Genomic DNA, 25180 nt, shown 5'->3' with positions numbered 1-25180 from the left:
GGTCATTAGTGAGTTGGGTACTACCATTAGTGACCTGATGGTCATTAGTGAGTTGGGTACTACCATTAGTGACCTGATGGTCATTAGTGAGTTGGGTACTACCATTAGTGACCTGATGGTCATTAGTGAGTTGGGTACTACCATTAGTGACCTGATGGTCATTAGTGAGTTGGGTACTACCATTAGTGACCTGATGGAGGAACAATAGAGACCTGAGTACCAGTGAGATGCCATTAGTGACCTGATGGTCATTAGTGAGTTGGGTACTACCATTAGTGACCTGATGGTCATTAGTGAGTTGGGTACTACTATTAGTGACCTGATGGTCATTAGTGAGTTGGGTACTACCATTAGTGACCTGATGGTCATTAGTGAGTTGGGTACTACCATTAGTGACCTGATGGTCATTAGTGAGTTGGGTACTACCATTAGTGACCTGATGGTCATTAGTGAGTTGGGTACTACCATTAGTGACCTGATGGTCATTAGTGAGTTGGGTACTACCATTAGTGACCTGATGGAGGAACAATAGAGACCTGAGTACCAGGCCATTAGTGACCTGATGGTCATTAGTGAGTTGGGTACTACCATTAGTGACCTGATGGTCATTAGTGAGTTGGGTACTACCATTAGTGACCTGATGGTCATTAGTGAGTTGGGTATACTACCATTAGTGACCTGATGGTCATTAGTGAGTTGGGTACTACCATTAGTGACCTGATGGTCATTAGCGAGTTGGGTACTACCATTAGTGACCTGATGGTCATTAGCGAGTTGGGTACTACCATTAGTGACCTGATGGTCATTAGTGAGTGACCTGGGTACTAGTGAGTTGGGTACTACATTAGTGACCTGATGGTCATTAGTGAGTTGGGTACTACCATTAGTGACCTGATGGTCATTAGCGAGTTGGGTACTACCATTAGTGACCTGATGGTCATTAGCGATGGTACTACCATTAGTGACCTGATGGTCATTAGCGAGTTGGGTACTACCATTAGTGACCTGATGGTCATTAGTGAGTTGGGTACTACCATTAGTGACCTGATGGTCATTAGTGAGTTGGGTACTACCATTAGTGACCTGATGGTCATTAGTGAGTTGGGTACTACCATTAGTGACCTGATGGTCATTAGTGAGTTGGGTACTACCATTAGTGACCTGATGGTCATTAGTGAGTTGGGTACTACCATTAGTGACCTGATGGTCATTAGTGAGTTGGGTACTACCATTAGTGACCTGATGGTCATTAGTGAGTTGGGTACTACCATTAGTGACCTGATGGAGGAACAATAGAGACCTGAGTACCAGGCCATTAGTGACCTGAAGGAGGGACAATAGAGACCTGAGTACCAGGCCATTAGTGACCTGATGGTCATTAGTGAGTTGGGTACTATCATTAGTGACCTGATGGTCATTAGTGAGTTGGGTACTACCATTAGTGACCTGATGGTCATTAGCGAGTTGGGTACTACCATTAGTGACCTGATGGTCATTAGTGAGTTGGGTACTACCATTAGTGACCTGATGGTCATTAGTGAGTTGGGTACTACCATTAGTGACCTGATGGTCATTAGTGAGTTGGGTACTACCATTAGTGACCTGATGGTCATTAGTGAGTTGGGTACTACCATTAGTGACCTGATGGTCATTAGTGAGTTGGGTACTACCATTAGTGACCTGATGGAGGAACAATAGAGACCTGAGTACCAGGCCATTAGTGACCTGATGGTCATTAGTGAGTTGGGTACTACCATTAGTGACCTGATGGTCATTAGTGAGTTGGGTACTATATTAGTGACCTGATGGTCATTAGTGAGTTGGGTACTACCATTAGTGACCTGATGGTCATTAGTGAGTTGGGTACTACCATTAGTGACCTGATGGTCATTAGTGAGTTGGGTACTACCATTAGTGACCTGATGGTCATTAGTGAGTTGGGTACTACCATTAGTGACCTGATGGTCATTAGTGAGTTGGGTACTACCATTAGTGACCTGATGGAGGAACAATAGAGACCTGAGTACCAGGCCATTAGTGACCTGATGGTCATTAGTGAGTTGGGTACTACCATTAGTGACCTGATGGTCATTAGTGAGTTGGGTACTACCATTAGTGACCTGATGGTCATTAGTGAGTTGGGTACTACCATTAGTGACCTGATGGTCATTAGCGAGTCGGGTACTACCATTAGTGACCTGATGGTCATTAGCGAGAGTGACCTGATGGTCATTAGTGAGTTGGGTACACCATTAGTGACCTGATGGTCATTAGTGAGTTGGGTACTACCATTAGTGACCTGATGGTCATTAGTGAGTTGGGTACTACCATTAGTGACCTGATGGTCATTAGTGAGTTGGGTACTACCATTAGTGACCTGATGGTCATTAGTGAGTTGGGTACTACCATTAGTGACCTGATGGTCATTAGTGAGTTGGGTACTACCATTAGTGACCTGATGGTCATTAGTGAGTTGGGTACTACCATTAGTGACCTGATGGTCATTAGCGAGTTGGGTACTACCATTAGTGACCTGATGGTCATTAGCGAGTTGGGTACTACCATTAGTGACCTGATGGTCATTAGCGACCTGAGTGGTCATTAGGGTACTACCATTAGTGACCTGATGGTCATTAGCGAGTTGGGTACTACGATTAGTGACCTGATGGTCATTAGTGAGTTGGGTACTACCATTAGTGACCTGATGGTCATTAGTGAGTTGGGTGCTACCATTAGTGACCTGATGGTCATTAGTGAGTTGGGTACTACCATTAGCGAGTTGGGTACTACCATTAGTGACCTGATGGTCATTAGCGAGTTGGGTACTACCATTAGTGACCTGATGGTCATTAGCGAGTTGGGTACTACCATTAGTGACCTGATGGTCATTAGTGAGTTGGGTACTACCATTAGTGACCTGATGGTCATTAGCGAGTTGGGTACTACGATTAGTGACCTGATGGTCATTAGTGAGTTGGGTACTACCATTAGTGACCTGATGGTCATTAGTGAGTTGGGTACTACCATTAGTGACCTGATGGTCATTAGTGAGTTGGGTACTACCATTAGTGACCTGATGGAGGAACAATAGAGACCTGAGTACCAGGCCATTAGTGACCTGAAGGAGGGACAATAGAGACCTGAGTACCAGGCCATTAGTGACCTGATGGTCATTAGTGAGTTGGGTACTATCATTAGTGACCTGATGGTCATTAGTGAGTTGGGTACTACCATTAGTGACCTGATGGTCATTAGCGAGTTGGGTACTACCATTAGTGACCTGATGGTCATTAGTGAGTTGGGTACTACCATTAGTGACCTGATGGTCATTAGTGAGTTGGGTACTACCATTAGTGACCTGATGGTCATTAGTGAGTTGGGTACTACCATTAGTGACCTGATGGTCATTAGTGAGTTGGGTACTACCATTAGTGACCTGATGGTCATTAGTGAGTTGGGTACTACCATTAGTGACCTGATGGAGGAACAATAGAGACCTGAGTACCAGGCCATTAGTGACCTGATGGTCATTAGTGAGTTGGGTACTACCATTAGTGACCTGATGGTCATTAGTGAGTTGGGTACTACTATTAGTGACCTGATGGTCATTAGTGAGTTGGGTACTACCATTAGTGACCTGATGGTCATTAGTGAGTTGGGTACTACCATTAGTGACCTGATGGTCATTAGTGAGTTGGGTACTACCATTAGTGACCTGATGGTCATTAGTGAGTTGGGTACTACCATTAGTGACCTGATGGTCATTAGTGAGTTGGGTACTACCATTAGTGACCTGATGGAGGAACAATAGAGACCTGAGTACCAGGCCATTAGTGACCTGATGGTCATTAGTGAGTTGGGTACTACCATTAGTGACCTGATGGTCATTAGTGAGTTGGGTACTACCATTAGTGACCTGATGGTCATTAGTGAGTTGGGTACTACCATTAGTGACCTGATGGTCATTAGCGAGTCGGGTACTACCATTAGTGACCTGATGGTCATTAGTGAGTTGGGTACTACCATTAGTGACCTGATGGTCATTAGTGAGTTGGGTACTACCATTAGTGACCTGATGGTCATTAGCGAGTTGGGTACTACCATTAGTGACCTGATGGTCATTAGTGAGTTGGGTACTACCATTAGTGACCTGATGGTCATTAGCGAGTTGGGTACTACCATTAGTGACCTGATGGTCATTAGTGAGTTGGGTACTACCATTAGTGACCTGATGGTCATTAGTGAGTTGGGTACTACCATTAGTGACCTGATGGTCATTAGTGAGTTGGGTACTACCATTAGTGACCTGATGGTCATTAGCGAGTTGGGTACTACCATTAGTGACCTGATGGTCATTAGCGAGTTGGGTACTACCATTAGTGACCTGATGGTCATTAGCGAGTTGGGTACTACCATTAGTGACCTGATGGTCATTAGCGAGTTGGGTACTACGATTAGTGACCTGATGGTCATTAGTGAGTTGGGTACTACCATTAGTGACCTGATGGTCATTAGTGAGTTGGGTGCTACCATTAGTGACCTGATGGTCATTAGTGAGTTGGGTACTACCATTAGCGAGTTGGGTACTACCATTAGTGACCTGATGGTCATTAGCGAGTTGGGTACTACCATTAGTGACCTGATGGTCATTAGTGAGTTGGGTACTACCATTAGTGACCTGATGGTCATTAGTGAGTTGGGTACTACCATTAGTGACCTGATGGTCATTAGCGAGTTGGGTACTACCATTAGTGACCTGATGGTCATTAGTGAGTTGGGTACTACCATTAGTGACCTGATGGTCATTAGTGAGTTGGGTACTACCATTAGTGACCTGATGGTCATTAGTGAGTTGGGTACTACCATTAGTGACCTGATGGTCATTAGTGAGTTGGGTACTACCATTAGTGACCTGATGGTCATTAGTGAGTTGGGTACTACCATTAGTGACCTGATGGTCATTAGTGAGTTGGGTACTACCATTAGTGACCTGATGGTCATTAGTGAGTTGGGTACTACCATTAGTGACCTGATGGAGGAACAATAGAGACCTGAGTACCATGCCATTAGTGACCTGAAGGAGGGACAATAGAGACCTGAGTACCAGGCCATTAGTGACCTGATGGTCATTAGTGAGTTGGGTACTATCATTAGTGACCTGATGGTCATTAGTGAGTTGGGTACTACCATTAGTGACCTGATGGTCATTAGCGAGTTGGGTACTACCATTAGTGACCTGATGGTCATTAGTGAGTTGGGTACTACCATTAGTGACCTGATGGTCATTAGTGAGTTGGGTACTACCATTAGTGACCTGATGGTCATTAGTGAGTTGGGTACTACCATTAGTGACCTGATGGTCATTAGTGAGTTGGGTACTACCATTAGTGACCTGATGGAGGAACAATAGAGACCTGAGTACCAGGCCATTAGTGACCTGATGGTCATTAGTGAGTTGGGTACTACTATTAGTGACCTGATGGTCATTAGTGAGTTGGGTACTACCATTAGTGACCTGATGGTCATTAGTGAGTTGGGTACTACCATTAGTGACCTGATGGTCATTAGTGAGTTGGGTACTACCATTAGTGACCTGATGGTCATTAGCGAGTTGGGTACTACCATTAGTGACCTGATGGTCATTAGTGAGTTGGGTACTACCATTAGTGACCTGATGGTCATTAGTGAGTTGGGTACTACCATTAGTGACCTGATGGTCATTAGTGAGTTGCGTACTACCATTAGTGACCTGATGGTCATTAGTGAGTTGGGTACTACCATTAGTGACCTGATGGTCATTAGCGAGTTGGGTACTACCATTAGTGACCTGATGGTCATTAGCGAGTTGGGTACTACCATTAGTGACCTGATGGTCATTAGCGAGTTGGGTACTACCATTAGTGACCTGATGGTCATTAGCGAGTTGGGTACTACCATTAGTGACCTGATGGTCATTAGCGAGTTGGGTACTACCATTAGTGACCTGATGGTCATTAGCGAGTTGGGTACTACCATTAGTGACCTGATGGTCATTAGCGAGTTGGGTACTACCATTAGTGACCTGATGGTCATTAGCGAGTTGGGTACTACCATTAGTGACCTGATGGTCATTAGTGAGTTGGGTACTACCATTAGTGACCTGATGGTCATTAGTGAGTTGGGTACTACCATTAGTGACCTGATGGTCATTAGTGAGTTGGGTGCTACCATTAGTGACCTGATGGTCATTAGTGAGTTGGGTACTACCATTAGTGACCTGATGGTCATTAGCGAGTTGGGTACTACCATTAGTGACCTGATGGTCATTAGTGAGTTGGGTACTACCATTAGTGACCTGATGGTCATTAGTGAGTTGGGTACTACCATTAGTGACCTGATGGTCATTAGCGAGTTGGGTACTACCATTAGTGACCTGATGGTCATTAGCGAGTTGGGTACTACCATTAGTGACCTGATGGTCATTAGTGAGTTGGGTACTACCATTAGTGACCTGGTGGTCATTAGTGAGTTGGGTACTACCATTAGTGACCTGATGGTCATTAGTGAGTTGGGTACTACCAATGCATGTACAAAGCGAACAAGAGGAGATTACTGCGACTCAACGGTCACGTGGAATTTTACTGCGGTCATGACTCATGACTGCCAGTGTGGCGGCAATACAGTCACCGCAACAACGGGTAGTATCTCTATCTCGCACTGAAATTGTCATCTAGGATCTTGGCCTAGGGGTCGGGGTCACAGTTAGGGGTTGATTTGAGCTTAAGGCTATGATACCAAGTGATGATCTCCAAATGTACATCTGCAGTCTGTTATTCCTCTCACCTGAGCTGACAACAACTCTCCCTCAACTCTGTCACTTCCTCCTCCTGTCTTCCATCCTGTCCAATAGCACTCGTCAACTCCTGCTTCTCTCCAATCAGCTGCGAGCGCTCCGTCTCCAGAGCTGCGATCTGATTGGTGTGGATGACTCTCTCCGCCCCCAGCTCATGCAGCTGAGCCAATGAGGACTCCAGCCTCTGTCTGACCATCTCCAGCTCTGATGTCATCTTTTCATTCATCTGTCCAATATCAAAGAGATAGATGTGGTTAAACATTCAAAGGGATACGGAACACTTAAGCAAGGAAGAAAATTCAGTCTCAGAGTACAAAACCATTCAGCTCAACAAGTGGAACCAACATGTACTGCACTGGGACCAGAAATAGGGGTTTTAAATATAAAGTTTCACCTTTTAGGGTCCATTGTTCTGGTAAATATATACGGAACGTTTCAGAAATGTTTTAATAGAAACGTTTCACCTTTTTTTTTTTTTTAATTCCCAGAATTTTTAAAACCTGCTACGTCACAGTCCATAACCAAACCAAGTTCTTTCAAACTTCACACCTCTGTCACAGTCAGAAGTTCCTGTTTCATCTGCACAGTCTCATGCCCCTGTCTGTTGGTGTGAGCCTTGGCCTCAGCCAGCTGGTTGCTGAGCTCACACACCTGGTCTGTGTAGCCTTCCCTGCCTCTCTGGGCCCTCTCCAACTGCAGCTCCAGATCCTGAGCATGCTGGTGCAGGTCTGCCTTCTCCTGTACAGCATACATGACAGAACATACGCAGGTGTTCACAAAGACAAAGCATCGGTGCACAAATACTTTTGGATCTTTGCATCGTTATACTCGAGATGCATGCCCTTATCTCGACGATCACGATCACGCTTTGGATGTTAATGGAAGATTTGCACGATAACTCATCATGCATGGATGTGAAGTTAGGGGCCACAGTGTTTAGCTAGTAGACAGAGGATGGATGGAGACCTGCAGTAAGCGGTCCTTGTCAGACATGGCCCCGGTCAGCTTGATCTTCAGGTCCTCCACACTGTCCTCCAGCCGCAACACCTTGGAGGTCAGAAGGTCCCTCTCCTGCTCGACAGAGAGGGTGGTTAGGACCAGTCGGTGAAGTGAAAGAGGACTTTGGGCTTGGTTTCCCAAACACTGATTAAGCTCAGTCCTCGGGATTAAAAAGAATGTCCGTTGACTATGTTTTTTCTAGTCCAGGACTAGAGTTCATGCTGTATGTCCCTTTGAGTGATGAACAAAGGTTTCCTGAAATGAAATGGAATTGATCCCAAAACTGCCACTCACCAGAGTGGCCTGACCCAGCTTACTGCGTGCCTCACTCAGCTGGTCCTGCAGATCACTGTGGGTCTGCAAGGCCCGACCCAGTCTCTGGTTCACTTCCTCTGTCTGGTTCAACACCGTCCTCTGAGCCTGGATGTAACAGAGCGGGAGGTAGGGAGAGAAAGGTCGGTGAAAAGTGCTTCAGCGTGTGTTTTGTAGCCTTGGAGACAGAGTGGGAGGTAGGGAGAGAACAGGGCTGGAGACAGAGTGGGAGGTAGGGAGAGAACAGGGCTGGAGACACAGAGTGGGAGGTAGGGAGAGAACAGGGCTGGGGACACAGAGTGGGAGATAGGGAGAGAACAGGGCTGGGGACAGAGTGGGAGGTAGGGAGAGAACAGGGCTGGAGACACAGAGTGGGAGGTAGGGAGAGAACAGGGCTGGGGAGACAGAGTGGGAGGTAGGGAGAGAACAGGGCTGGAGACACAGAGTGGGAGATAGGGAGAGAACAGGGCTGGGGACACAGAGTGGGAGGTAGGGAGAGAACAGGGCTGGAGACACAGAGTGGGAGGTAGGGAGAGAACAGGGCTGGGGAGACATAGTGGGAGGTAGGGAGAGAACGGGGCTGGGGACACAGAGTGGGAGATAGGGAGAGAACAGGGCTGGGGACACAGAGTGGGAGGTAGGGAGAGAACAGGGCTGGAGACACAGAGTGGGAGGTAGGGAGAGAACAGGGCTGGGGAGACAGAGTGGGAGGTAGGGAGAGAACAGGGCTGGAGACACAGAGTGGGAGGTAGGGAGAGAACAGGGCTGGGGAGACATAGTGGGAGGTAGGGAGAGAACAGGGCTGGGGAGACAGAGTGGGAGGTAGGGAGAGAACAGGGCTGGAGACACAGAGTGGGAGGTAGGGAGAGAACAGGGCTGGGGAGACATAGTGGGAGGTAGGGAGAGAACAGGGCTGGGGACACAGAGTGGGAGATAGGGAGAGAACAGGGCTGGGGACACAGAGTGGGAGGTAGGGAGAGAACAGGGCTGGAGACACAGAGTGGGAGGTAGGGAGAGAACAGGGCTGGAGACAGAGTGGGAGGTAGGGAGAGAACAGAGCTGGGGAGACACAGAGTGGGAGGTAGGGAGAGAACAGGGCTGGAGACACAGAGTGGGAGGTAGGGAGAGAACAGGGCTGGGGAGACATAGTGGGAGGTAGGGAGAGAACAGGGCTGGGGAGACATAGTGGGAGGTAGGGAGAGAACAGGGCTGGGGACACAGAGTGGGAGATAGGGAGAGAACGGGGCTGGGGACACAGAGTGGGAGATAGGGAGAGAACAGGGCTGGAGACACAGAGTGGGAGGTAGGGAGAGAACAGGGCTGGGGAGACATAGTGGGAGGTAGGGAGAGAACAGGGCTGGGGACACAGAGTGGGAGATAGGGAGAGAACGGGGCTGGGGACACAGAGTGGGAGGTAGGGAGAGAACAGGGCTGGAGACACAGAGTGGGAGGTAGGGAGAGAACAGGGCTGGAGACAGAGTGGGAGGTAGGGAGAGAACAGGGCTGGGGAGACACAGAGTGGGAGGTAGGGAGAGAACAGGGCTGGAGACACAGAGTGGGAGGTAGGGAGAGAACAGGGCTGGGGAGACATAGTGGGAGGTAGGGAGAGAACAGGGCTGGGGAGACATAGTGGGAGGTAGGGAGAGAACAGGGCTGGGGACACAGAGTGGGAGGTAGGGAGAGAACAGGGCTGGGGAGACACAGAGTGGGAGGTAGGGAGAGAACAGGGCTGGAGACACAGAGTGGGAGGTAGGGAGAGAACAGGGCTGGGGAGACATAGTGGGAGGTAGGGAGAGAACAGGGCTGGAGACAGAATGGGAGGTAGGGAGAGAACGGGGCTGGAGACAGAATGGGAGGTAGGGAGAGAACGGGGCTGGAGACAGAGTGGGAGGTAGGGAGAGAACGGGGCTGGAGACACAGAGTGGGAGGTAGGGAGAGAACGGGGCTGGGGACACAGAGTGGGAGGTAGGGAGAGAACAGGGCTGGAGACACAGAGTGGGAGGTAGGGAGAGAACAGGGCTGGAGACACAGAGTGGGAGGTAGGGAGAGAACAGGGCTGGAGACACAGAGTGGGAGGTAGGGAGAGAACAGGGCTGGGGAGACATAGTGGGAGGTAGGGAGAGAACAGGGCTGGAGACAGAATGGGAGGTAGGGAGAGAACGGGGCTGGAGACAGAGTGGGAGGTAGGGAGAGAACGGGGCTGGGGACAGAGTGGGAGGTAGGGAGAGAACGGGGCTGGGGACACAGAGTGGGAGGTAGGGAGAGAACAGGGCTGGAGACACAGAGTGGGAGGTAGGGAGAGAACGGGGCTGGAGACACAGAGTGGGAGGTAGGGAGAGAACAGGGCTGGAGACACAGAGTGGGAAGTAGGGAGAGAACAGGGCTGGGGAGACATAGTGGGAGGTAGGGAGAGAACAGGGCTGGAGACAGAATGGGAGGTAGGGAGAGAACGGGGCTGGAGACACAGAGTGGGAGGTAGGGAGAGAACAGGGCTGGAGACACAGAGTGGGAGGTAGGGAGAGAACAGGGCTGGGGAGACATAGTGGGAGGTAGGGAGAGAACAGGGCTGGAGACAGAATGGGAGGTAGGGAGAGAACGGGGCTGGAGACAGAGTGGGAGGTAGGGAGAGAACGGGGCTGGGGACACAGAGTGGGAGGTAGGGAGAGAACGGGGCTGGGGACACAGAGTGGGAGGTAGGGAGAGAACAGGGCTGGAGACACAGAGTGGGAGGTAGGGAGAGAACGGGGCTGGAGACACAGAGTGGGAGGTAGGGAGAGAACAGGGCTGGAGACACAGAGTGGGAAGTAGGGAGAGAACAGGGCTGGGGAGACATAGTGGGAGGTAGGGAGAGAACAGGGCTGGAGACAGAATGGGAGGTAGGGAGAGAACGGGGCTGGAGACACAGAGTGGGAGGTAGGGAGAGAACAGGGCTGGGGACACAGAGTGGGAGATAGGGAGAGAACAGGGCTGGGGACAGAGTGGGAGGTAGGGAGAGAACAGGGCTGGAGACACAGAGTGGGAGGTAGGGAGAGAACAGGGCTGGGGAGACAGAGTGGGAGGTAGGGAGAGAACAGGGCTGGAGACACAGAGTGGGAGATAGGGAGAGAACAGGGCTGGGGACACAGAGTGGGAGGTAGGGAGAGAACAGGGCTGGAGACACAGAGTGGGAGGTAGGGAGAGAACAGGGCTGGGGAGACATAGTGGGAGGTAGGGAGAGAACGGGGCTGGGGACACAGAGTGGGAGATAGGGAGAGAACAGGGCTGGGGACACAGAGTGGGAGGTAGGGAGAGAACAGGGCTGGAGACACAGAGTGGGAGGTAGGGAGAGAACAGGGCTGGGGAGACAGAGTGGGAGGTAGGGAGAGAACAGGGCTGGAGACACAGAGTGGGAGGTAGGGAGAGAACAGGGCTGGGGAGACATAGTGGGAGGTAGGGAGAGAACAGGGCTGGGGAGACAGAGTGGGAGGTAGGGGGCTGGAGACACAGAGTGGGAGGTAGGGAGAGAACAGGGCTGGGGAGACATAGTGGGAGGTAGGGAGAGAACAGGGCTGGGGACACAGAGGGGAGATAGGGAGAGAACGGGGCTGGGGACACAGAGTGGGAGGTAGGGAGAGAACAGGGCTGGAGACACAGAGTGGGAGGTAGGGAGAGAACAGGGCTGGAGACAGAGTGGGAGGTAGGGAGAGAACAGGGCTGGGGAGACACAGAGTGGGAGGTAGGGAGAGAACAGGGCTGGAGACACAGAGTGGGAGGTAGGGAGAGAACAGGGCTGGGGAGACATAGTGGGAGGTAGGGAGAGAACAGGGCTGGGGAGACATAGTGGGAGGTAGGGAGAGAACAGGGCTGGGGACACAGAGTGGGAGGTAGGGAGAGAACAGGGCTGGGGAGACACAGAGTGGGAGGTAGGGAGAGAACAGGGCTGGAGACACAGAGTGGGAGGTAGGGAGAGAACAGGGCTGGGGAGACATAGTGGGAGGTAGGGAGAGAACAGGGCTGGAGACAGAATGGGAGGTAGGGAGAGAACGGGGCTGGAGACAGAGTGGGAGGTAGGGAGAGAACAGGGCTGGGGAGAGTGGGAGGTAGGGAGAGAACGGGGCTGGGGACACAGAGTGGGAGGTAGGGAGAGAACAGGGCTGGAGACACAGAGTGGGAGGTAGGGAGAGAACAGGGCTGGAGACACAGAGTGGGAGGTAGGGAGAGAACAGGGCTGGAGACACAGAGTGGGAGGTAGGGAGAGAACAGGGCTGGGGAGACATAGTGGGAGGTAGGGAGAGAACAGGGCTGGAGACAGAATGGGAGGTAGGGAGAGAACGGGGCTGGAGACAGAGTGGGAGGTAGGGAGAGAACGGGGCTGGGGACACAGAGTGGGAGGTAGGGAGAGAACGGGGCTGGGGACACAGAGTGGGAGGTAGGGAGAGAACGGGGCTGGGGACACAGAGTGGGAGGTAGGGAGAGAACAGGGCTGGAGACACAGAGTGGGAGGTAGGGAGAGAACAGGGCTGGAGACACAGAGTGGGAGGTAGGGAGAGAACGGGGCTGGAGACACAGAGTGGGAGGTAGGGAGAGAACAGGGCTGGAGACACAGAGTGGGAAGTAGGGAGAGAACAGGGCTGGGGAGACATAGTGGGAGGTAGGGAGAGAACAGGGCTGGAGACAGAATGGGAGGTAGGGAGAGAACGGGGCTGGAGACAGAGTGGGAGGTAGGGAGAGAACAGGGCTGGGGAGTCATAGTGGGAGGTAGGGAGAAAACAGGGCTGGAGACAGAATGGGAGGTAGGGAGAGAACAGGGCTGGGGAGTCATAGTGGGAGGTAGGGAGAGAACAGGGCTGGAGACAGAGTGGGAGGTAGGGAGAGAACAGGGCTGGAGACAGAGTGGGAGGTAGGGAGAGAACAGGGCTGGAGACACAGAGTGGGAGGTAGGGAGAGAACGGGGCTGGAGACACAGAGTGGGAGGTAGGGAGAGAACGGGGCTGGAGACAGAGTGGGAGGTAGGGAGAGAACAGGGCTGGGGAGACATAGTGGGAGGTAGGGAGAGAACAGGGCTGGAGGAGGGAGTGGGAGGTAGGTAGAGAACAGGGCTGGAGATACAGAGTGGGAGGTAGGGAGAGAACAGGGCTGGGGAGACATAGTGGGAGGTAGGGAGAGAACAGGGCTGGAGACACAGAGTGGGAGGTAGGGAGAGAACAGGGCTGGGGAGACATAGTGGGAGGTAGGAAGAGAACAGGGCTGGGGACACAGAGTGGGAGGTAGGGAGAGAACAGGGCTGGGGACACAGAGTGGGAGGTAGGGAGAGAACAGGGCTGGAGACACAGAGTGGGAGGTAGGGAGAGAACAGGGCTGGGGAGACATAGTGGGAGGTAGGGGGAGAACAGGGCTGGAGACAGAATGGGAGGTAGGGAGAGAACGGGGCTGGAGACAGAGTGGGAGGTAGGGAGAGAACAGGGCTGGGGAGTCATAGTGGGAGGTAGGGAGAGAACAGGGCTGGAGACAGAATGGGAGGTAGGGAGAGAACAGGGCTGGGGACAGAGTGGGAGGTAGGGAGAGAACGGGGCTGGAGTGACAGAGTGGGAGGTAGGGAGAGAACGGGGCTGGAGACAGAGTGGGAGGTAGGGAGAGAACAGGGCTGGGGAGACATAGTGGGAGGTAGGGAGAGAACAGGGCTGGAGACAGAGAGTGGGAGGTAGGGAGAGAACAGGGCTGGAGACACAGAGTGGGAGGTAGGGAGAGAACAGGGCTGGGGAGACATAGTGGGAGGTAGGGAGAGAACAGGGCTGGAGACACAGAGTGGGAGGTAGGGAGAGAACAGGGCTGGGGAGACATAGTGGGAGGTAGGAAGATAACAGGGCTGGGGAGATAGAGTGGGAGGTATAGGGAGAGAACAGGGCTGGAGACACAGAGTGGGAAAGATACTAAAATGAATAGGAATAGAGGAGTCTGTATAAACTGTGGAGTACCACAAGGAAGTGTTCTCTGACCCCTTTTTCTCCTGATGTACATCAATGATTTAAAAGCTGCCTGTTCATTAGAGCGTTGGGGACAGTAACCGAAAGGTTGCTGGATCGAATCGACCAAGCTGACAAGGTAAAAAATATGTGGTTCTACCCCCTGAACAAGGCAGTTATCCCACTGTTCCCCGGGAGGTCGTCATTGTAAATGAGAATTTGTTCATAACTGACTTGCCTAGTTAAAGAAAGGTTACATTTAAAATAAAATAAAATTACATTTACATTTAAGTCATTTAGCAGACGCTCTTATCCAGAGCGACTTACAAGGACACACAGACACACAGACACATGGACACACAGACACAAGGACACAAGGACACATGGACACACAGACACAAGGACACACAGACACATGGACACACAGACACACGGACACATGGACACACAGACACAAGGACACACAGACACAAGGACACACAGACACATGGATAACAATGAACACAGGATTTGGCAAAACTACACAGACAGACTAGGGCCTTTAATCCTTGGTCAAAGGTTGTGGACACAACAGGGAACAGGGTGTCATTTGGGACAGAAAGTACATTAGACGAGGCTAGTTGTTGGACTAACCTCTTTAGAGGTGTGGAGTTGCTGAAGGTCTCTCTCTGTCTCCAGGGCCTCTGCTCTCTCCTCGGCCTCTCTGAGGGCCTCTCTCAGTCTGGACAGCTCTCTCTCTGCTCTGTGCTTTTCCTGCAAGGACACACAGACACACAGACACACAGACACAAGGACACACGGACACACAGACACACAGACACACGGACACACAGACACAAGGACACACGGACACAAGGACACACAGACACACAGACACACAGACACAAGGACACACGGACACAAAGACACACGGACACACAGACACACGGACACAAGGACACACAGACACAAGGACACACAGACACACAGACACACGGACACACGGACACAAGGACACACAGACACACAGACACACGGACACACAGACACAAGGACACACAGACACACGGACACAAGGACACACAGACACACGGACACAAGGACACACGGACACACGGACACACGGACACACGGACACACAGACACAAGGACACACAGACACACGGACACAAGGACACACGGACACAAGGACACACGGACACAAGGACACACAGACACACGGACACAAGGACACACAGACACAAGGACACACAGACACAAGGACACACGGACACACGGACACAAGGACACACGGACACAAGGACACAAGGACACACAGACACAAGGACACACAGACACAAGGACACAAGGACACACAGACACACAGACACAAGGACACAAGGACACAAGGACACACGGACACAAGGACACACGGACACACAGACACACAGACACACGGACACAAGGACACACAGACACAAGGACACACGGACACACAGACACAAGGACACAAGGACACAAGGACACACAGACACACAGACACAAGGACACAAGGACACAAGGACACACGGACACAAGGACACACAGACACAAGGACACACGGACACACGGACACAAGGACACACGGACACAAGGACACACGGACACACGGACACAAGGGCACAAGGACACACGGACACAAGGACACACGGACACAAGGACACACGGACACAAGGACACACAGACACAAGGACACAAGGACACACGGACACAAGGACACAAGGACACAAGGACACAAGGACACACAGACACAAGGACACAAGGACACACGGACACAAGGACACACGGACACACGGACACAAGGACACAAGGACACACAGACACAAGGACACAAGGACACAAGGACACAAGGACACACGGACACAAGGACACACGGACACAAGGACACAAGGACACACAGACACAAGGACACAAGGACACACGGACACAAGGACACACAGACACACGGACACAAGGACACAAGGACACAAGGACACAAGGACACACGGACACACGGACACACGGACACACGGACACACGGACACAAGGACACACGGACACACGGACACAAGGACACACGGACACACGGACACACGGACACACGGACACAAGGACACACAGACACAAGTACACACAGACACAAGGACACACAGACACACAGACACACAGACACACAGACACAAGGACACAAAGACACACAGACACACAGACACACGGACACACGGACACACAGACACACAGACACAAGGACACAAGGACACACAGACACAAGGACACACAGACACACAGACACAAGGACACACAGACACACAGACACAAGGACACACAGACACACAGACACACAGACACACAGACACAAGGACACAAGGACACAAGGACACACGGACACACGGACACAAGGACACACAGACACAAGGACACACAGACACACAGACACACAGACACACAGACACACGGACACACAGACACACGGACACACGGACACACGGACACACAGACACAAGGACACACAGACACACAGACACACAGACACAAGGACACACAGACACAAGGACACATGGACACACAGACACAAGGACACAAGGACACACGGACACACGGACACAAGGACACACAGACACACAGACACACAGACACAAGGACACACGGACACACGGACACACGGACACACAGACACACAGACACAAGGACACACAGACACACGGACACACGGACACACGGACACACAAACACAAGGACACACAGACACACAGACACAAGGACACAGGGACACACAGACACAAGGACACATGGACACACAGACACAAGGACACATGGACACATGGACACACAGACACAAGGACACACAGACACACAGACACACAGACACAAGGACACATGGACACACAGACACAAGGACACATGGACACACAGACACAAGGACACATGGACACATGGACACACAGACACAAGGACACACAGACACACAGACACACAGACACACGGACACACAGACACAAGGACACACAGACACAAGGACACATGGACACACAGACACAAGGACACATGGACACACGGACACAAGGACACACAGACACAAGGACACACGGACACACGGACACACAGACACAAGGACACACGGACACACAGACACACAGACACAAGGACACAAGGACACACAGACACACGGACACAAGGACACACGGACACAAGGACACAAGGACACACAGACACAAGGACACACGGACACACGGACACAAGGACACACGGACACAAGGACACAAGGACACACAGACACAAGGACACACAGACACAAGGACACACAGACACAAGGACAAGGACACACAGACACAAGGACACACAGACACAAGGACACACAGACACAAGGACACAAGGACACATGGACACACAGACACAAGGACACACAGACACAAGGACACACAGACACAAGGACACACAGACACACGGACACACAGACACAAGGACACAAGGACACACAGACACAAGGACACACAGACACAAGGACACACAGACACAAGGACACACAGACACAAGGACACAAGGACACATGGACACACAGACACAAGGACACAAGGACACACAGACACACAGACACAAGGACACAAGGACACACAGACACACAGACACACGGACACACGGACACAAGGACACAAGGACACACAGACACAAGGACACACAGACACACGGACACACGGACACAAGGACACACGGACACAAGGACACAAGGACACACAGACACAAGGACACACAGACACAAGGACACACAGACACAAGGACACACAGACACAAGGACACACAGACACAAGGACACAAGGACACATGGACACACAGACACAAGGACACAAGGACACACAGACACAAGGACACACAGACACAAGGACACACAGACACACAGACACACGGACACACAGACACAAGGACACAAGGACACACAGACACAAGGACACACAGACACAAGGACACACAGACACAAGGACACACAGACACAAGGACACAAGGACACATGGACACACAGACACAAGGACACAAGGACACACAGACACAAGGACACACAGACACAAGGACACACAGACACAAGGACACACAGACACAAGGACACACGGACACAAGGACACAAGGACACACAGACACAAGGACACAAGGACACACAGACACAAGGACACACAGACACAAGGACACACGGACACACGGACACAAGGACACACGGACACAAGGACACAAGGACACACAGACACAAGGACACACAGACACAAGGACACAAGGACACACAGACACACAGACACAAGGACACAAGGACACAAGGACACACGGACACAAGGACACACGGACACACAGACACACAGACACACGGACACAAGGACACACAGACACAAGGACACACGGACACACAGACACAAGGACACAAGGACACAAGGACACACAGACACACAGACACAAGGACACAAGGACACAAGGACACACGGACACAAGGACACACAGACACAAGGACACACGGACACACGGACACAAGGACACACGGACACAAGGACACACGGACACACGGACACAAGGGCACAAGGACACACGGACACAAGGACACACGGACACAAGGACACACGGACACAAGGACACACAGACACAAGGACACAAGGACACACGGACACAAGGACACAAGGACACAAGGACACAAGGACACACAGACACAAGGACACAAGGACACACGGACACAAGGACACACGGACACACGGACACAAGGACACAAGGACACACAGACACAAGGACACAAGGACACAAGGACACAAGGACACACGGACACAAGGACACACGGACACAAGGACACAAGGACACACAGACACAAGGACACAAGGACACACGGACACAAGGACACACAGACACACGGACACAAGGACACAAGGACACAAGGACACAAGGACACACGGACACACGGACACACGGACACACGGACACACGGACACAAGGACACACGGACACACGGACACAAGGACACACGGACACACGGACACACGGACACACGGACACAAGGACACACAGACACAAGTACACACAGACACAAGGACACACAGACACACAGACACACAGACACACAGACACAAGGACACAAAGACACACAGACACACAGACACACGGACACACGGACACACAGACACACAGACACAAGGACACAAGGACACACAGACACAAGGACACACAGACACACAGACACAAGGACACACAGACACACAGACACAAGGACACACAGACACACAGACACACAGACACACAGACACAAGGACACAAGGACACAAGGACACACGGACACACGGACACAAGGACACACAGACACAAGGACACACAGACACACAGACACACAGACACACAGACACACGGACACACAGACACACGGACACACGGACACACGGACACACAGACACAAGGACACACAGACACACAGACACACAGACACAAGGACACACAGACACAAGGACACATGGACACACAGACACAAGGACACAAGGACACACGGACACACGGACACAAGGACACACAGACACACAGACACACAGACACAAGGACACACGGACACACGGACACACGGACACACAGACACACAGACACAAGGACACACAGACACACGGACACACGGACACACGGACACACAAACACAAGGACACACAGACACACAGACACAAGGACACAGGGACACACAGACACAAGGACACATGGACACACAGACACAAGGACACATGGACACATGGACACACAGACACAAGGACACACAGACACACAGACACACAGACACAAGGACACATGGACACACAGACACAAGGACACATGGACACACAGACACAAGGACACATGGACACATGGACACACAGACACAAGGACACACAGACACACAGACACACAGACACACGGACACACAGACACAAGGACACACAGACACAAGGACACATGGACACACAGACACAAGGACACATGGACACACGGACACAAGGACACACAGACACAAGGACACACGGACACACGGACACACAGACACAAGGACACACGGACACACAGACACACAGACACAAGGACACAAGGACACACAGACACACGGACACAAGGACACACGGACACAAGGACACAAGGACACACAGACACAAGGACACACGGACACACGGACACAAGGACACACGGACACAAGGACACAAGGACACACAGACACAAGGACACACAGACACAAGGACACACAGACACAAGGACAAGGACACACAGACACAAGGACACACAGACACAAGGACACACAGACACAAGGACACAAGGACACATGGACACACAGACACAAGGACACACAGACACAAGGACACACAGACACAAGGACACACAGACACACGGACACACAGACACAAGGACACAAGGACACACAGACACAAGGACACACAGACACAAGGACACACAGACACAAGGACACACAGACACAAGGACACAAGGACACATGGACACACAGACACAAGGACACAAGGACACACAGACACACAGACACAAGGACACAAGGACACACAGACACACAGACACACGGACACACGGACACAAGGACACAAGGACACACAGACACAAGGACACACAGACACACGGACACACGGACACAAGGACACACGGACACAAGGACACAAGGACACACAGACACAAGGACACACAGACACAAGGACACACAGACACAAGGACACACAGACACAAGGACACACAGACACAAGGACACAAGGACACATGGACACACAGACACAAGGACACAAGGACACACAGACACAAGGACACACAGACACAAGGACACACAGACACACAGACACACGGACACACAGACACAAGGACACAAGGACACACAGACACAAGGACACACAGACACAAGGACACACAGACACAAGGACACACAGACACAAGGACACAAGGACACATGGACACACAGACACAAGGACACAAGGACACACAGACACAAGGACACACAGACACAAGGACACACAGACACAAGGACACACAGACACAAGGACACACGGACACAAGGACACAAGGACACACAGACACAAGGACACAAGGACACACAGACACAAGGACACAAGGACACAAGGACACACAGACACACGGACACACGGACACATGGACACACAGACACACAGACACATGGACACACAGACACAAGGACACACAGACACACGGACACAAGGACACATGGACACAAGGACACACAGACACAAGGACACAAGGACACACAGACACAAGGACACAAGGACACAAGGACACACAGACACAAGGACACAAGGACACACAGTAAAATCCTCCATATGGATTTAGTGCTGCTTAAAGTGGGGTTTTACTCTAAACAAGATTATCCACAAGTCACCTGGTCCTAGATCTGTTTGTGCTGCATCAACTCTTATGGTCGTTATGACAAGAGGAGTTGCACAAACAGATCTGGGACCAAAGAGTTTTGTCCAATGAGGTTTAAACAGTGTACCTCTCTGAGCAAGTCTTGTTGTGTAACAGGTGAGGTCCTGCTGAGTGGGTTGTTGTTAGTTCTTGGGGCCGCAGGTTTGATAACACTCAGGTTTGATCTCATCTTCAACATGTCCATCTCCAGTCGAAGAACCCTTCAGATGTACATATAAATGGAATTTTACTGACGTCTCTTTTGGGAGGTCTTTATATCAGGTTTGAAAACTGAGGTGAATACCAGGGTTGGGGTCAATTTCATTTCAATTCAGTGCATTCAGGAAGTGAAATTATAAATATTTTTTCTGAAATGACTGAATTGAAATGGAAATGGCCCCTGCATAGTGAATAGCTGTCCTGTTCATCTACACTGGGATCTGGGAATGAACTCATTCAATGCCATGAATGCCATTCTTAGCGGCTTAGTCATTGTACTCACTTGTCTTGCAGTTCTCCGCGACGTCGACTTTCCTCAAACCGGCTCAACTCAGCTGCCTCCTTCTCCTTCTCAAGAGCACTCACTGCATCTGCCAGCTGCTGTGGGACAAACGGGTTGAGGGGTGAGCCTGAACCCCAAAGACCAGACAAAACCTGGCCTGAACCCCAAAGACCAGACAAAACCTGGCCTAGACCCCAAAGACCAGACAAAACCTGGTTTACACCCCAAACACCAGACAAAACCTGGTTTACACCCCAAAGACCAGACAATGCCTGGTTTACACCCCAAAGACCAGACAAAGCCTGACCTAGACCGTAAAGACCAGACAAAGCCTGACCTGAACCCCAAAGACCAGACAAGGCCTAGCCTGAACCCCAAAGACCAGACAAAGTCTGACCTGAACCCCAAAGACCAGACAAGGCCTAGCCTGAACCCCAAAGACCAGACAAAATCTGACCTGAACCCCAACGACCAGACAAAGCCTGACCTGAACCCCAAAGACCAGACAAGGCCTAGCCTGAAACCCAAAGACCAAACCTGGCCCGAACCCGAAAGACCAGACAAAGCCTGACCTAGACCCCAAAGACCAGACAAAGCCTGACCTGAACCCCAAAGACCAGACAAAGCCTGACCTGAACCCCAAAGACCAGACAAGGCCTAGCCTGAACCCGAAAGACCAGACAAGGCCTAGCCTGAACCCCAAAGACCAGACAAGGCCTAGCCTGAACCCCAAAGACCAGACAAGGCCTAGCCTGAACCCCAAAGACCAGACAAAGCCTGACCTGAACCCCAAAGACCAGACAAGGCCTAGCCTGAACCCCAAAGACCAAACCTGGCCTGAACCCCAAAGACCAGACAAAGCCTGACCTGAACCCCAAAGACCAGACAAGGCCTAGCCTGAACCCCAAAGACCAGACAAAGCCTGACCTGAACCCCAAAGACCAGACAAGGCCTAGCCTGAACCCCAAAGACCAGACAAAGCCTGACCTGAACCCCAAAGACCAGACAAGGCCTGGCCTGAACCCCAAAGACCAGACAAAGTCTGGTCTAGACCCCAAAAAACAAGTGCAGGTACAATGGTGTTGAAAAACTTCAAAGAAGGAAGAAACCTTGAGAGGGGACTCTGGCTGTCCTGGGTAGAAGTTAAGAGTACATTATGACCATTAAAGACCAGTTCGGAGTGTACACAGAGATAGTAGACTTTCTGAATCATTAAAGCCAGATAGTTTCTAAGTTCAGAGTGTACACGGAGATCGTAGACCTTCTGATTCATTAAACCGCAGAATATCTCTTTTTTTAAAGTCCAGAGATCTTTCTCACTTACCTTGTGTTTCATCTCCAGCAGCTGTGCAATACTACTGCCATGCTGCGGCTGTGTGTCTCTGTTCTTCAGCAGGTCTGTCTGGCTGTCCAGACGTCCATGGGCCTCCCGCAGCTTCTGCACCAGCTCTGCTCGCCTGCAGATACAATGCTTTATTACAGGTTTATAAGTGTATACGAGACTTTATAATACCTTATTATAAGGCTTTGTAACATTCTATGTCACCCTAAGTAGTACCTTACCTTATAATAAGATAATATAAATACCTTATATTTATCCATGATATTTATAATGCCTTGTTATAAGGCTTATAATACAGCAGGTTATGTATATCTAATAAGGCATTATAAAGGGTTATAATATATTATGTCTCTAAGTACCTTGTTATAAGGCATTATAAAGGGTTATAATATATTATGTCTCTAAGTACCTTGCTATAAGGCATTATAAAGGGTTATAATATATTATGTCTCTCTAATTACACTATAATAAGGCATTATAAAGGGTTATAATATATTATGTATCTAAGTACCTTGCTATAAGGCATTATAAAGGGTTATAATATATTATGTCTCTAAGTACCTTGCTATAAGGCATTATAAAGGCTCATACCTAAAGCCACTCTCTTCCAGGGCTGCTCTCAGCTCAACCCCTGGGGAGACAGGGGAGAGGGACCGGGGGGCGCCCTCGGGGGCCAGGCGAGACATCGACTGCCATCTTCTTTTACCCAGCCCTGGGTCACTCTGTCTGCTGAAGCCACTGTCTCTGCCATTAGCGGAGGTGCTAGGACACGTGAAACAGATGTCATCAATATCAAATCATACAAGCGGCTTGAGTAAACCTACCTTTTGAAAGGTGAAAGGCAGTGCTCAAACCAACCTAGAGTCAAGGTGCAGCCTTGAATAGAAGTACATAAAAAAAATAAAAAATAACATGTCTTTAAGGATACAAAAAAAACTTCTGCTCTCACCCAGTGCTCATTTTGGAGAGGAACCCTCCAGTCCTACATGCCATACTCCACGCTAAGGACTAACAGAACAAAACATCACTCAAAAATCGCCTCACCATGATCTAAATAATTCATTCATAACACAAATCATAAGTCACCTACATAAATCACAAATCGTTCCTTACCTGAGATTTAAAGTGAGACCTGCTGTCCCACATGTCCAGATCGGTGAGGACGAGTGGACTAGAGTCTCTGAGAGGGATGAGAGAATGACTGAAGGGTATAACACCCAGTCCTCCTAACTCATCACCCCAGTCGTCGCTGCCTTCCACGTGGGAGAGGCCGCGGTTCTCACCCCCCCATTGCTGGGCCAAGTCCATCTGGGCACACACTGTATCCACAGGCCCTGGTCAGAGGGTTGGAAAAAGGGGATAAGGATTGATCGAGTCTCATGTTAGTGGCAGTTCGTAGTCTGGAAAAAATGCGTTTGACTTTTCCAGTGTTTGTTTGTTCTGCTCTGAGTTCACACCCAATCTTTAACAATGCAGTGCGGTTAATTATAACACCGTTGTGACTGGACTCCAAATGCCTTGTGTTTGTGTTGCAGTCAAATAGAATTTGAAAAAAATAATAATTTATTTACAAGGAAAACAAAATGTGGACGTATATTAAATGTTTTCTGTGTGAATTAACCTTCTGTACACTGAGTAAATGTATTCCCTCTACATACAGTTCACATGTGGCCTACTGTTAAGCACCCAAAGAAGTAACTCATATTTTAGAATGGTTAAATAAACGTTTTTAAAATATACCGCCCATAACCAAAAAAACAGAATCTTTAGTGAGTAAGTATACCATATGAAAAGCTGCCTCTTACCTTGCTGTTCAAGCCCTCTCTTGTTCAATAGCTCTGTCCCTACTGTTGTCTTTCAGCTGCCCCTGATTGTGGGAGCCAGGGAGCTGT

At 50.5% G+C, this 25180-nt stretch overlaps 1 protein-coding gene across 1 annotated transcript in view; it reads right to left on the bottom strand.

Annotated features, from left to right (window-relative positions):
* LOC115134828 (golgin subfamily A member 6-like protein 22) overlaps nt 1-25180 on the bottom strand; it is a 56634-nt gene extending 31454 nt beyond the window's left edge. The window contains exons 1-13 of the mRNA XM_065022781.1: nt 25094-25180; nt 24402-24622; nt 24238-24296; nt 23880-24050; nt 23271-23403; nt 21947-22044; nt 21533-21665; nt 14719-14838; nt 8126-8251; nt 7799-7903; nt 7382-7570; nt 6823-7058; nt 6520-6554 (exon numbers count right to left, since the gene is read on the bottom strand). Of these exons, the coding sequence (XP_064878853.1) occupies nt 6520-6554; nt 6823-7058; nt 7382-7570; nt 7799-7903; nt 8126-8251; nt 14719-14838; nt 21533-21665; nt 21947-22044; nt 23271-23403; nt 23880-24050; nt 24238-24296; nt 24402-24596 (1600 nt within the window). The 5' untranslated portion in view covers nt 24597-24622; nt 25094-25180. The remainder of the gene's footprint in view (nt 1-6519; nt 6555-6822; nt 7059-7381; nt 7571-7798; nt 7904-8125; nt 8252-14718; nt 14839-21532; nt 21666-21946; nt 22045-23270; nt 23404-23879; nt 24051-24237; nt 24297-24401; nt 24623-25093) is intronic.

Source organism: Oncorhynchus nerka, linkage group LG9a (genome assembly GCF_034236695.1).
Source record: "Oncorhynchus nerka isolate Pitt River linkage group LG9a, Oner_Uvic_2.0, whole genome shotgun sequence".
NCBI lineage: Eukaryota > Metazoa > Chordata > Actinopteri > Salmoniformes > Salmonidae > Oncorhynchus > Oncorhynchus nerka.
This window is presented reverse-complemented; position numbering and strand designations above follow the sequence as displayed.